The sequence below is a fragment of the Erythrolamprus reginae genome, chromosome 2 (assembly GCF_031021105.1).
Source record: "Erythrolamprus reginae isolate rEryReg1 chromosome 2, rEryReg1.hap1, whole genome shotgun sequence".
Lineage (NCBI taxonomy): Eukaryota > Metazoa > Chordata > Lepidosauria > Squamata > Dipsadidae > Erythrolamprus > Erythrolamprus reginae.
The window spans coordinates 155,805,048-155,820,027 of record NC_091951.1 but is presented as its reverse complement, the minus strand read 5'-3'; the positions used below and the strand labels follow the sequence as shown (position 1 = coordinate 155,820,027).

The following is a 14,980-nucleotide window of genomic DNA, read 5'->3' as shown; positions in this document are numbered from 1 at the left end:
TGAAATTCCACAGCCACAAATAAGGAGGGCCCCAACTGGAAAAGTGCCAAAGTGGCTGAAGCTGCCAGGTACCACCTTACATGTAATAGGAAAATACGTACTTTTTCCCCCAAATCTGTCTTCACACCCATAAGTCCTCCACTTTGTGTGAAGTTATTCCCAACTGTTGATCTCATTGAATCCAAACTGATTTTCCCCTGTCACTTTAGAATGTGAGAGTATGCTAATATACTCTCTGGATTTTAGTTTGAAAATCTATTTCTTTGGAAAAGTTAATGAAAGCTCCATTGGGCAAATTCATTTGCTATTAGTTGCCTTATGTTTGTATTTCAGGTGGGAAGAAATGAAGAAGTGATAATACCTGCTGCCGAAAGAAGCTTTGCTTGGTTGAGAAGCAACATTTAATTACCATTTTCTGCTTTCAATAACAAGCTAAAATATATGACCTAGAAATGATTTTTCAGAATAAAGTTGAATGCAGTTTCCATTTGCCAGTTCTATTAAATTGGGAATGAATGTTGTCTGTGTTCTGCAACATCATTGACCTATACAACGCATATTTGGATGGTGTCGTAAAGCAAGAGAAAGCACAGGCTTTCTGTGACTTCAGATAACATAAACGGAGTAGGTGCAGAAATTCAGGCAAAATCATTTGCCATCTTTTTTGTGAGGATGCTGAGAATTTCAAGAACATGGCACTCAGTGGGAATCTAAAGCGGGTGGTAATTGTGAAGCAAATTTGGTTGATTTTTGAAAGTGTTAAATAGACCTGGGTCATGCTTGGATGGAAGACCATAAGACAGTTAAGTCTATAGACTGCAGAAAAGAAGAGAAAACAAATCACTTCTGTACTGTTGGCAAGAAAATTGTTTGGGAATATCAAGTAGTCAAGCTGTTCATGGTGGGCAAGAAATAGGATTTCAGAAAGGCATCTTTAGTACTAACGACAAAAAACATAATCTTTAAAATAGTCAGGGTTAGTCCTAGGTCAGTGATGGTGAAACGTTTTCCCCTCGGGTGCCGAAAACATGTACGGTATGTGCAAAAATGCTCATGCGTATGCTCATACCCATGGCTCAATCCCCTCTGTGTGCCCCACCCCCTGTGCATGCATGTGTGACATCCCCGTGCTGCCACATTCCCCATACATGTAAGCACAACTGCTCCTGCTCCCCTATTTCCTGACTTCCAATGGGCCCAGTAGGCCCATTTTCCACCCTCCCCAGACTCCAAGGCTTCCCTGGAGTCTGGGGAGGGTGAAAACAGCCTCTCCCGCCCGCTCCGTAGGCCAGAAACACCCTCCTAGAGCCTCTACGTGAGCTGAAAATCAGCTAGCTGATACGCGCGTGCACATTGGAGCTGAGCTAGGGAAACGGCTTGCATGCCAGCATTTATGGCTCCATGTGCCACCTGCAGCACGCGTGCCATAGGTTCACCATCACGGTCCTAGGCAGAATTAAACAAGTCAGTTAGGATGGAGTCTCTGAAATGTTTCCTGCTCGTAGCCCCCGCTACCTTGGCATACTGCCTATTTTCATGGCCAGTGATCTCTTCCTCTGCCTCGTTCCCGGAGTTTCTCCTAGGTATATTCGAGGAGTCAATTTGGATTTGAAGATATTTACCTTTCATGAAATGACATTCTTTAATAAACCGATCTATTGGGGACTGCTAAGATGCAGGCATGGTACTTTAAATGAACAGACCAGAGAAGCTTTGATCATATAGGATTCTCTGCTTAATGAGAAGAATCTGCCTCCTAAATATTTTAGGAAAAAAAATTAGGGGATTGATTCAAATAAATAAGAGTTGCGTATGATTGTTTGATCATTAGCATTGACAGCTAATTACAGTAAAGTTTAAATGAGAGGAAAGGGATATCTGTTGAAGCAGAAAATTGATGAAACCCTAACGAAATTTGGGTTTTATTTATTTATATCGTACCTTTATTATTTTTATCAATAACTCAAGGCCACAAACACCGCACAATACTATTTTCTCCTCCTAGATTCCCCACAACCACCCTGTGTGATCAGTTGGGCTAAGAGAGAGAGACTGGCCTAAGGTTTCACATTATCCTAGCTTCTAGCCTGATGCCTTAACTACTGTGATAGGGTGCATAAAGTGGAAATGATATTCTATTCATACGCAGCATAAAGTAGACAGACAAAATCTGTCATGCTAAGCAATTTGTTATATTAAGGCTTTACTATATACCTTGCTTAAAATGTAAAACTGTAGACATTATAATAATATAAACCTATATTTGCTGTAGACATACTTAGAGGTTTTTTTTTCTTTCCTTATCAGCTCCTCAATTTATTGTTTCTTTTTGTATTTTGGGCAAGGTTGAAATAGTGTAAAAATTAATAGAGAAGGAGACATTGCTCTTCGATTTGGCAGTATGTTAGTTTGGTTGATCTAATAATGGTGTCAGGGTTCCAGAAAACATCCCCAATGAAATAAGGCTCTGAGGCTTTATGTTCCTTAAAGATCCAGTTTATTAGAGATGTCATTTTGGCACATTTGGGAAAACCCGTATCCCCCACCCAGTTGAAAGTTCACAACCCTGCCCCATACCCATTAGTGCATCACACTAACCAAATCTTCACAACATTGAACTGAATTTATTTATTCATTTATTTATTTGTTTATTCAATTTTTATGCCGCCCTTCTCCTTAGGGCGGCTTACAACATGTTAGCAATAGCACTTTTTAACAGAGCCAGCCTATTGCCCCCTCAATCTGGGTCCTCATTTTACCCACCTCCAGGCAGTCCCAAGCAGGTGCTGGCAAATGTCTTTGAAAGAGGAATGCTGTTATGACTAAGTTTCTACTGGTACAACAACAACAAAGAAAACCCTTCCCAATTTCTCAGGCTAAAATGTGTGCAGTCCGGAAGCAAAAAAGAAAAATGGCTTCCAAAACTGGCAAATGTTTTAGGGATTTCAGGTCTAACCCCTTGTATACATTTATGTTTATGTTTATTTAGATTTGTATGCCGCCCCTCTCCGCAGACTCGGGGCGGCTCACAACAAAGTGCAAAAAGACAATTTATAACAAATCTAAATTTCTACTAAAAACATTTAAAAACCCAATTTCTAAACACACATACATACACACATACCATTCATAAATTGTATATGCCCGGGGGAGATGTCTCAGTTCCCCCATGCCTGGCGTCACAGATGGGTCTTAAGGAGCTTGTGAAAGGCAAGGAGAGTAGGGGCAGTTCTAATCTCCGGGGGGAGTTGATTCCAGAGGGTCGGGGCCGCCACAGAGAAGGCTCTTCCCCTGGGGCCCGCCAACCGACATTGCTTAGTTGACGGGACCCGGAGAAGGCCCACTCTGTGGGACCTAATTGGTCGCTGGGATTCGTGCGGCAGCAGGCGGTCTTGGAGATATTCTGGTCCAGTGCCATGAAGGGCTTTAAAGGTCATAACCAACACTTTGAATTGTGACCAGAAGTTGATCGGCAGCCAATGCAGACTGCGGAGTGTTGGTAAAACATGGGCATACCTAGGTAGGCCCATGACTGCTCTCGCAGCTGCATTCTGCACGATCTGAAGTTTCCGAACACTTTTCAAAGGTAGCCCCATGTAGAGAGCATTACAGTAGTCGAACGTCGAGGTGATGAGGGCATGAGTGACTGTGAGTAGCGAGTCCCGATCCAGATAGGGCCGCAACTGGTGCACCAGGCGAACCTGGGCAAACGCCCCCCTCGCCACAGCTGAAAGATGGTTCTCTAATGTGAGCTGTGGATTGAGGAGGACGCCCAAGTTGCGGACCCTCTCCGAGGGGGTCAATAATTCCCCCCCCCAGGGTAATGGAAGGACAGATGGAATTGTCCTTGGGAGGCAAAACCCACAGCCACTCCGTCTTATCCGGGTTGAGTTTGAGTCTGTTGACACCCATCCAGGCCCCAACAGCCTCCAGGCACCGGCACATCACTTCCACTGCTTCATTGACTGGACATGGGGTGGAGATATAAAGCTGGGTATCATCAGCGTACTGATGATACCTCACCCCATGCCCTTGGATGATCTCACCCAGCGGTTTCATGTAGATATTAAATAGCAGGGGGGAGAGGACCGACCCCTGAGGCACCCCACAAGGGAGAAACCTCGGAGTCGACCTCTGACCCCCCACTAACACCGACTGCGACCGACCGGAGAGGTAGGAGGAGAACCACTGAAGAACAGTGCCCCCCACCCCCAACCCCTCCAGCCGGTGCAGAAGGATACCATGGTCGATGGTATCGAAAGCCGCTGAGAGGTCAAGAAGCACCAGGACAGAGGATAAACCCCTGTCCCGGGCCCGCCAGAGATCATCCATCAACACGACCAAAGCAGTTTCCGTGCTGTAACCGGGCCTGAAACCCGACTGCTGGGGACCTAGATAATCGGCTTCTTCCAAGGATCGCTGGAGCTGGAGTGCCACCACTTTCTCGACAACCTTCCCCATAAAAGGAAGGTTGGAGACTGGCCGGTAGTTGTTAAGTACGGCTGGGTCCAGGGAAGGCTTCTTGAGGAGAGGGCGCACGAGCGCCTCTTTATAGGATGATGGAAAGGATCCCCTCCCCAAGGAAGCGTTGATAATCTCCTGGACCGAGCTCCGTGTCACTTCTCTGCTGGCCGAAACCAGCCAGGAGGGACACGGATCCAGTAAACAGGTGGCGGAACTCACAGCTCCAATGGCCTTGTCCACTTCATCAGGTGTCACCAGATCAAACTCTTCCCAGACAGATGGACAAGTACGGGCCCCAGTCACCTCAACTGACTCGTTGTCAGCCGACTCTGTTTTCCAATTGGAGTCGAGGTCCGCCTGAATCATTCTTTCTGTTTTAATGAAAAACAAGATACATTTGCTGACTTGAGGCATCCAGATAGTAAATAATATAAGACTGGTTGGTCATATACAGGCAGTCTGCTTTAAACTCAAGGTACGTTTACAGTAGAGAAGTAGATGGATAGACAGTTAGATACTTCTCTGCTGTTTACAGTAGTATTGAATCAGGTGAATATTATTCTCCTCTAACCCTTGGCGACATATAAATCAAACAAATAAATAAAACTAAAGATTTATAAGACACCTTGGACATCTTGCAGAGGGGTCAAAATATTTGATTAAGTGCTTTCAGAAAAATCAAATGCCTAATAATAAAAGAAAAGATCATTGTCTCATTCAATGTTTACAACCATAGACCCAGATCAAGTGAAAAATCCATGGCAGCAGTACTTCACAAGATAGCCTATATAACCAAATACACTCATAATTGTGGTCCTCATCAATCTGACTCATCAATCTCTGACTCAGTTTGTTGGACACATAAATCAGAGAAGCACCCGTAGGATCATCAGTCTCAAAACCCACAAGTGCAGACTGTAAACCATAGCACTCCCATGCAAACCACCAAAAATGTGGATCTGGTGTGTCGAAGACACTTTTGGCCTATTAAAAAAGAGAATAACTAGAGAAAATACATGAAACAATAGACTACATCTCTAAAGGAATAAAATGCAGAGTGACAGAATGTCTGCAAGGAATCAGCAAAACTCATTGAGTACCAAGAACTCCATAAAACACTTTTCTTGAACAAAATGGCTCCATGTCAAATTTGAATGCCCCATATTCCTAGAACATTCAAGATATTGAGTAGTCTCCCCCCCAAAAAGTAGGTATTTTATAAAAAAGTATTTTATGCCATTAAGCCATAAAATAGGTAAAATGGGGGAAGCCATACTACTACAGTATAATAGTTTGTAAGTTCTTTTTAGCTAATGTTATCTTTAGCTACACAAGTATGTATGTATTGGTGGTATACAAAGATATATTTATATACATGATACTAGAAGAGAAACATTCAAGACGGGACAGAAGTTACTCTGGTACACTTATGCACGCCCCTTAAGTAACCCTAACTAAGGACAGATTCACTTCAATACAGCATTTTATTAGGAGCCGTAGCAGTGCAGTGGTTAAGAATGCAGTATTACAGATAAACTCTGCCCACACTCTGGCGTTTGATCCTGATTTGCTCAAAGTTGACTCATCCCTTCATCCTTCTGAGGTGTGTAAAATGAGGATCCAGATTGTTGGGGGCAATATGCTGACATTATAAACCAACCAGAGTTCTGTAAAACACTATGGGGCACTATAAGCCTAAGTGTTATTGTTGTTGCTGTTGATATTAATATCCTGCAGGTTATCTTCTATGTAATGCAGTGTTTGCATTTAATAGGTAGCTGAAAAAGATAAGGCAGCATATATTATCACTATATTCCAATATAGGATTCTAACTTCCTAATGAGTTCAAACCCCAGTGAACAGGCAAGCAAGCCTTTAAAAAAAACAAATTAAATTTCAATCATTGGAGATAAACTTAGCTGACTCTTATCATTATACCCTTTCCTGCCTTCAGTTACCTTCAACCAATGGTGGCAAGTTCCTCCTTTTTCATTGACTAATGCATTTTAATCCTCTGGCTGGCTTATTTAAAAAAACAGTTCCTTCAATTATGAGATGGCAGCACATGCTAAAATGCTAAAACAAAGTAGCCTGTTTTGTCCTCAGCCCCCCCCCCCTCCCAAAAGCTCAGAATTTCAAAGCATTCATTTGGAATGTGGAACGTTTTGTATAGCTCTGCTTACAAATTACTGCACATACATATTTTCACATGACAACAGTACTTACATTCAAGAGCGGCTATATTTATTCATGACGGGAGTGGGCAGATCGCAGAGATGCACCCCTGTAAATAGCTACAAAGCTAGACTAATACCTTAACATCTGTGCTCTAATGCTCAAAAGATCCTAATCCTTCTCCTGTGTTGGCATGTCACTGAAGGAAGCAGCATTCTTCTTAGAAATAAATGATCCACATCAGAGGTTGGGTTGTTTTTTTAAATTATGCCTGCCTTTTTGTTTGAAAGATGATCAAACAGGGGTTCACATTAGGCGAATGAGGGATGTGTGACTTTTCTGTAAGGACACATCCTTCAAATGGCTGTGCAGTCTTCATTTGAACCATATATTCCACCTCTATCCACTCTTCAGACCCCAGCCAGAGTAACCAGCTCTCCATTCAGTGGGGTTGATATGGCCCAGTTCCCTCTAAGCCTTTTTTTTAAACAAAGAAAACAGCATTGTACCATCTGAATGAACTTCAAAGTGGCTGGAAGGGGCACTAAGGATTCCTGGCACTTGTCATTGTCTCCTAGATTGGCCAACATTTCCCTTCAGGTCTAATTACTTCCAAATGCTTCCAGCTGCTTTGAAGAAACTTGGGAGGGAATGAGGGACGAGAAAGGTAGGAAGACATTTCTGAGTGAATGGAACAGAAGGTAACTAAAACAGCAAACAATGTGATATTCAATGCCAGTTAAAATGAGATGAAAACTGAATCCATAGAACAGTTCTGCCCACACACTGTACTCTCATCTATAATACTTAAGAGTGGTTGCTCTACAAATTCAGGTTACTATACAAAACAATCACCCTATTCTTACTGAAAGAATGTGGGTCTGTATACTTTTCAGTTAGTCCATCTCTGCATAAGAGCTTAGCGGGTATCTTATTTCTGCATCCTGTGATGGAAGTTTTGTTTCCTTTGAACCAGTTACTCTTGACATGAGAGCTGATTTTGGTCTTTCATATAATATCATTTTATATGCTATACTAATAGATAGTTGGTATTCTGTGCTACATCTTTACCTCCCTTCTATTCAGAGAATTGTATATATTAACATACATTTGGGTGAACAGTATATGTGGCTTCTTTAAAAATAATTTTGTTTTGATACTTCAACTGACATGCATTCTGCTTGATGCCAGATTCTAGATTGGCAAGGCAAAATCAACAACTTAACTGTTTCCTGCTTTTTTGCCCCAGTGTTTTTCAGTAAGACACAAGGGGTTTTAAATGTTTTTTTTAAAAATTATAGATGCAATTTCTCCTGGCCATCGATTCTTCTACAAGTTATTAAATCTGCTGCTTACTGACGCAGAATAATTAATTTGCAGAGAGGTGCTTCTGTTTCAAAATGTTAGTTTTGAAAGAGGACTATACTATACTTCCAAAAATTAGCTTAGGTTTAGATTGTTCTCAGCTGGACACACACACATGGATCTTCTCACAAATTTATTTATTTTTTATTTATTAATCAAATTTGTATGCCGCCCCTCTCCGTAGACTCGGGGCGGCTAACAACAGTAATAAAACAATATAAACAAACTAATATTTAAGTTAATTTAAAAAGATACCCCAATTTAAGAAATCAATCATACATACAGACATACCATGCATAAAGTTTTTATAAGCCTAGGGGGATGGGAATATCAAATGCATAAATTCCACTAAATGGTACTTGAGAAAAAGGCATAATTGTCAAAACTTTGTATTTATTAATTTTTCTCCCACTTTCATTACATTCTAAGTAACTCAAGGCAGTGTACATACATATATTGTCCTCCTATTTTCACCACAACAGCCCTGCCAGATAGGTTAGTCCGAGAGAGAATGATTGACCTAAAGTCACCCAGTCAGCTTTCATGTTTAAGGCAGGACTAGAACTCCTAGTTTCTAGACTAGCATCTCTGCACCACCACATAAAACTAGTAGTGATTAAGACTGGAAAAGAACAAACTCTGATTAAGAAGATTTATTGGAAAAAAATGGTTAAAATAGCATAATTACAGAAATACTTTTGCTTCTCTCTATAGGCAATTCAAATACCTTGACTTCTTGCTTGCTTTATTTAATATCTATATCCCAAATAAAAGCATAACTTGCTCAGCCTGTTAATATTTTATCAAAAATTATGCACTTACGCCAAATTTTACATTGAAACATAGAAGACTGACGGCAGAAAAAGGCCTCATGGTCCATCTAGTCTGCCCTTATACTATTTTCTGTATTTTATCTTACAATGGATATATGTTTATCCCAGGCATGTTTAAATTCAGTTATTGTGGATTTACCAACCATGTCTGCTGGAAGTAAAATAATATTTTCTCATGTTGCTTTTGATCTTTCCCCCAACTAACTTCAGATTATGTCTCCTTCTTCTTGCTATTGCTATTTGTAATTTATATAGTTTTTCCATGTTCTTAATATAATGTTCAGTCTTCCTTCTTGCTTTATTTTCACAAATTTATGAGATAAATTGGGCTATCAGTTTATCTCATCACTCTCTCTTAGCCAAGATTTAGTCAGTGACATTTGTGATGGAAAGTAATCTTGACTTAGTCTTCCAGCTCCTTTGCAATTCATAATCACAATGTTGCAGAAATAATCATTAGGGTATTGCAGTGTTTTGGATTCATCCCTCCCCAAATACTTTGAATTACGTAGGCAGAGATATAACACCTGTTTGCAGTTCTTTAAAGCAACTGTACAGTTTATCATGTGGCAGCTATAGAATCTCAAAAAAAGGTACATCTGCTTTTTTTAAAAATTGCAAATAACTACATTTGCATTATGATGAAGTTTCTTGGAATAAAATCTAAAACACTGAATTGATTTAATTTGCCTTAATAGTGATAAAGTTGATGCCAATCAGCATTCATGATTGGGCAGAGAATATACTGTACATCCCTCTGTCTCAAGCAGGATCTTCTTGAGAAAATGCCTCTTTAGCGTGTAACCAGAGAAGAGATTGCCCTCCCTTTCCAGGTGAAAACATGTTTGTAATTTTGGAAACTGCAGACTGTTCTCACATAGCAGACAATCTGCGAACCAAAAGGGTAGAAAGAAAAAGAAAAATACATTTTGTATTTTTTTGAATAAATTCAGAATTTGCAGAAAGGATTTTCCTGGTTAACACATTGGCACAATTCTAAGGATCTTCTATAGGGGAAAAGAAATGTTGGGTAAGAATGTACTAATTTAGCTTCTTTTTCTGTCTGTTTTTGTAGAGAGACAATCAAATAATCAGGCTTAAAAATTCAACCATTGTGCATTTTATGCAAATTAGCCTTCAAATAAAACTTGCATCTAAATGAGAGCATATTAAAGCTGCTATATCTTTTGTCCTGTATATGTTTGGTCCTGTATATGCTTGAGGCACTCCCTTTATCGTATCAGCCCTGTATGTTAAGGACCACTATATTTCTACAGAGTTACATATAACCAAAAAAGAAAACCACCTGAAATGCATATGGGTCAACATAAAAGAAAGAATGAGATGGCCTTAGGAATATATTATATGCAATCAAGCAGAAAAGATGAATATTCTTTTTGTCAACCAACTAATGAACCTATGTAACATATGTAACTACAGTAATAATGGGGAACTTCAACTACTGGATATCAACTGGAAAACTAATTCTGCACCAAGTGAGAAATCAAAGAGGTTTCTCACCAACCTAACTGATAACTTTGTTCTCTAAAAGTTTGAGGAGGGAACTAGAGAGGCAGCCATAATGGAACTTAATATTTACAGAGAAAAATAGAGAGAGAGAGAGAGAGTGAGTTGAAACTGCAGGAATCTTGGGTGAGAGTAACCATGTCATACTAGAATTCAACAAAACACAAACAATAGAACACAATGATATCAATCTTAGATTTTAAAAGAGCTGGTTTTAAACTCAGAAAAAACATGGGAAAAATTCCTTAGATAAAATCCTAAAGGGAAAACCAAGAATCTTGGGAAATTCTGAAAAATATGATAATAAAAGCCCAAACCAGCACAATACTGATGAGAAAGAAAAACAAGAAATCAAAAAAGAAACCATCATGGCTGCACAAAGATCTGACAAATTGAATGAAAAAAAAAGGACAAGTAGAAAAAATGGAAAGACTGGCACATAATTAAGGCAGAATATCAGCATAGACAGAATCTGTAAAGATGAAGTAAAGAAAGTAAAGGCCCAGAATGAACAAAGACTTGCACCAAAAGTCAAAGATAATAAAAAAAGTTTCTTCCAACAAGAAAATAATCCAGGAAACAGTTGGTCAACCAAAGAGAGAAGACAGCAAGTAAGTAATAGGCAACATAGAGAAAGCAGAGCTGCTTAATTCATTCTTTGACTCGGTCTTTACGCAAAAAGAAACTACCAGAACATACCAGAGCCCAACCTACCAGAAATATAACTCCAAAAAACAGACTGGAAACTAATATTAAAATAAACAAAAAAACCAGTAAGAGGACACCTGTCTGAACTTCATGAATAGAAATAATCAGTATCGGACAGATTACACCCCAGAGTAGTAAAGGAGCTGGCAGATGTCATCTCAGAACCACTGCACATCTTTCCAAAATCCGGGAACACTGGAGAACTACCAGAGGACTGGAAATCTGATGTGGTTCCCATCTTCAGAAAAGGAAGAAAAAAACTGACCCAGGAAACCACAGACTAACATCAATACCTGGGTAGATAATTTAAAAACAGATCTGTTAACACCTACAAACAAGTAAAGTAATAACTAGCAGCCAGCACGGGTTTGTTAAAAACAGATCATGCCAAACTAATCTCATTTCATTCTTCAACACCATGACTAAATTAGTAGACCAGTGAAACACTGTAGACTTCAGCAAGGCATTTGACAAAATGGACCATAACCTACCTCTTCATAGAGAAAAGTGGAATAGACAGCCTCACTACCACATGGATACACAACTGGCTGGCAAACCGTACTCAACGAGTCCACATGGAGAGAAGGAGCGGAGTACCAAAAGGCCCCATCCTAGGCCCAGTACTCTCAATATCTTCATAAATGAGGGGAACTTACCAAATTTGCAGATGACATGAAGCTGGCATTAGGACTGGATGTTTCAGAGAGCTTATCTGATTTCCCCAGCCTTACTCCTACCGATTCAGTGGTGCCTCTACACAAGCTATCAGAATTTTTTTTTTATGTGTACCACAATTTAATGAGACAGCTTGATCCAACTGAAAGAAAGTACAGTGGAACCCCGACTTACGAGTTTAATTGGTTCCGGAAGGAGGCTCGCACGTCGAACAGCTCGTATGTCGAAACATTGTTTCCCATAGGAAACAATGTAAAAGCGATTAATGCGTGCAAGCCCAAGGGCTGAGGGGAAAAGACGTCGGCTGAAGCGGGGAAGTTCGCCAGGAGTCAGCAAAGAAGCCCCGCGTGTGTTTTAAAACATCGGAGCCGGCATGGGGAGGCTTTTAATCAGCCCCCGAACCCCGAACCCGGACTCGAGGGTTGATTGAGAGCCTCCCCATGCCGGCTCCGATGTTTTAAAAGACACGCGCGGCTTTTCTGCTGCCTCCTGGCGAACTTCCCCGCTTTAGGAGGCAGCGGAAAAGCCGCTTATTTTTTCTTGCTTATTTTTTCCCGCCACTCGCAGCGAAAGTGCCCCGGTTTTTTTGCCCCCCCCCCCCGCCTCTCGCAGCAAGTGCTTGTCCGGGCGTTTTTTTTGCCCCCTCCCCCCCGCCCGCCTCGCAGCAAGTGCTTGTCCGGGCGTTTTTTTTGCCGCCCCCCCCCCCCGCCCGCCTCTCGCAGCAAGTGCTTGTCCGGGCGTTTTTTTTGGCCCCCCCCCCCCCGCCCGCCTCGCAACAAGTGCTTGTCCGGGCGTTTTTTTTGCCCCCCCCCTGCCCGCCTCGCAGCAAGTGCTTGTCCGGGCGTTTTTTTTGCCGCCCCCCCCCTCGCCCGCTTCTGCACCCCCAGCAGAAGCCAAGGACTCACCAAGAGCTGGATACTGAGAAGAGCCGGCCTGGCTTGCTTTGCTTCCGAGCTGATGCAGAGCCGAATAAAGCGTCACGCCCCCCTGACGCTTTTGGCGGCAAAAGAGCCCAGCATCGCTTCGGAAGCCGCCGAAAGCGTCAGAGGGGCGTGACGCTTTATTCGGCTCTGCATCAGCTCGGAAGCAAAGCAAGCCAGGCCGGCTCTTCTCGGCTCGTATCCCGAATGGAAGCTCGTGAGTCGAACAAAAATTTCTCTACTCTCCCAGCTCGTAAGTAGAGCTGCTCGTATGTCGGGGTTCCACTGTACTAATTCTTTACAGCATGTTCACTGAATAACTCTAAATATCACATTTAGATCACATTTAATCTGTTCTAGTTTTGCCTAGACTAGAATAGGAGTTCATCCTGGAAAAATTTTAAAAAAAGGACACTTCATTAATTCTACCAGTAGGTGTATGCTAGAGAATGATTATGTGCTGTAGAATTGACTGCAATGAATTCACTGTATATTTGTATCTTTCCTGAATACCTTAGAAACATAGAAGACTGACGGCAGAAAACGACCTCATGGTCCATCTAGTCTGCCCTTATACTATTTCCTGTATTTTATCTTACAATGGATATATGTTTATCCCGGGCATGTTTAAATTTAGTTACTGTGGATTTACCAACCACGTCTGCTGGACTTTTGTTCCAAGCATCTACTGTACTACTCTTTCAGTAAAATAATATTTTCTCACGTTGCTTTTGATCTTTCCCCCAACTAACCTCAGATTGTGTCCCCTTGTTCTTGTGTTCACTTTCCTATTAAAAACATTTCCCTCCTGAACCTTATTTAACCCTTTAACATATTTAAATGTTTCGATCATGTCCCCCCTTTTCCTTCTGTCCTCCAGACTATACAGATTGAGTTCATTAAGTCTTTCCTGATACGTTTTATGCTTAAGACCTTCCACCATTCTTGTAGCCCGTCTTTGGACCCGTTCAATTTTGTCAATACTGTATCTTTTTGTAGGTGAGGTCTCCAGAACTGAACACAGTATTCCAAATGTGGTCTCACCAGCATTCTATATAAGGGGATCACAATCTCCCTCTTCCTGCTTGTTATATCTCTAGCTATGCAGCCAAGCATCCTACTTGCTTTTCCTACTGCCCTTGAGTACAGAGCTTCATGCCTTTGGCAGTGTCCTAGACAGGATTCAAGTTAAAGGTACGAAGAAACTGTGTTGGCCAATTGCTCTCCAGGGAATACAAAAATCAAACCAAAAGAAAATGGAGCAAGCACATAGTATTATTACATAGTATATGTAATAATCATGTTGAGGTTGTTAGACAAATATATTTTTCAATCCAAGTAAGTTTAGAAGTTAACATAACTAGGGCTCCTTGTCAATGTTTCAAGCCCTTGATTACTGTACTTTTGATTACAATGAATTTCCAAACTTGATTATATGTGCAAATATAAAGCCAGTGTGAAAAACCCCTTCTAGTACAGGATCTGGCTTGATTTGGAAAAATCAAAATTCACATCATTTACTCAAGTCACTGGCTAAATTTAGGCTGGTTGATTACCTACCTCTTAATAGGTACCTGTAATATTGTTAATATAATGCTTATATCACATCAGACTTATGTCGGAAGCACCTGCCTTCTTAAAATAATTTTGTATATATCAGCATCACCTTTGTCTTAGGAGTAACTAATATTAGGTATAGCAGAAACAATGCAAAGCAATAAAGCTTGTACAAAGCTAATACAGTGATACCTCATCTTACAAACGCCTGATCATACAAACTTTTTGAGATACAAACCCGGGGTTTAAGATTTTTTTGCCTCTTCTTACAAACTATTTTCACCTTACAAACCCACTGCCGCTGCTGGGATGCCCCGCCTCCAGACTCCCGTTGCCAGCGAAGCACCCGTTTTTGCGCTGCTGGGATTCCCCTGAGGCTCCCCTCCATGGGAAACCCCACCTCCGGACTTCCGTTGCCAGCGAAGGGCTTGGTTTTGCGATGCTGGGATTCCCCTGCAGCATTGCAAAAACCCAGAAGAGGTGGGATTTCCCATGGAGGGGAACCTCAGGGGAATCCCAGCAGCGCAAAAACGGGCACTTCAGCTGGCAAAAGGGGTGAATTTTGGGCTTGCACGCATTAATCGCTTTTCCATTGATTCCTATGGGAAACATTGTTTCGTCTTACAAACTTTTCACCTTAAGAACCTCGTCCTGGAACCAATTAAGTTTGTAAGACAAGGTATCACTGTATGTAGAAAGAAACAATCTGAAGAATGGTTATTACCATTCTTACTTTAAAGCTAACATGGCAACAGA

At 41.2% G+C, this 14,980-nt stretch overlaps 1 protein-coding gene across 6 annotated transcripts in view; it reads left to right on the top strand.

Annotated features, from left to right (window-relative positions):
* The window catches only part of ASPSCR1 (ASPSCR1 tether for SLC2A4, UBX domain containing), a 108,796-nt gene extending 108,309 nt beyond the window's left edge, over positions 1-487 (top strand). For 3 of the 6 annotated variants that reach the window (XM_070740127.1, XM_070740130.1, XM_070740129.1), the window contains exon 15: positions 154-487. In XM_070740127.1, coding sequence (XP_070596228.1) covers positions 154-216 — 63 coding nt within the window. In that variant the 3' untranslated portion in view covers positions 217-487. Of the gene's footprint in view, positions 1-134 lie in introns of all 6 variants that reach the window. The other 3 variants (XM_070740128.1, XM_070740126.1, XM_070740131.1) reach the window with 1 other exon arrangement.
* The last annotated feature ends 14,493 nt before the right edge of the window (positions 488-14,980 follow it).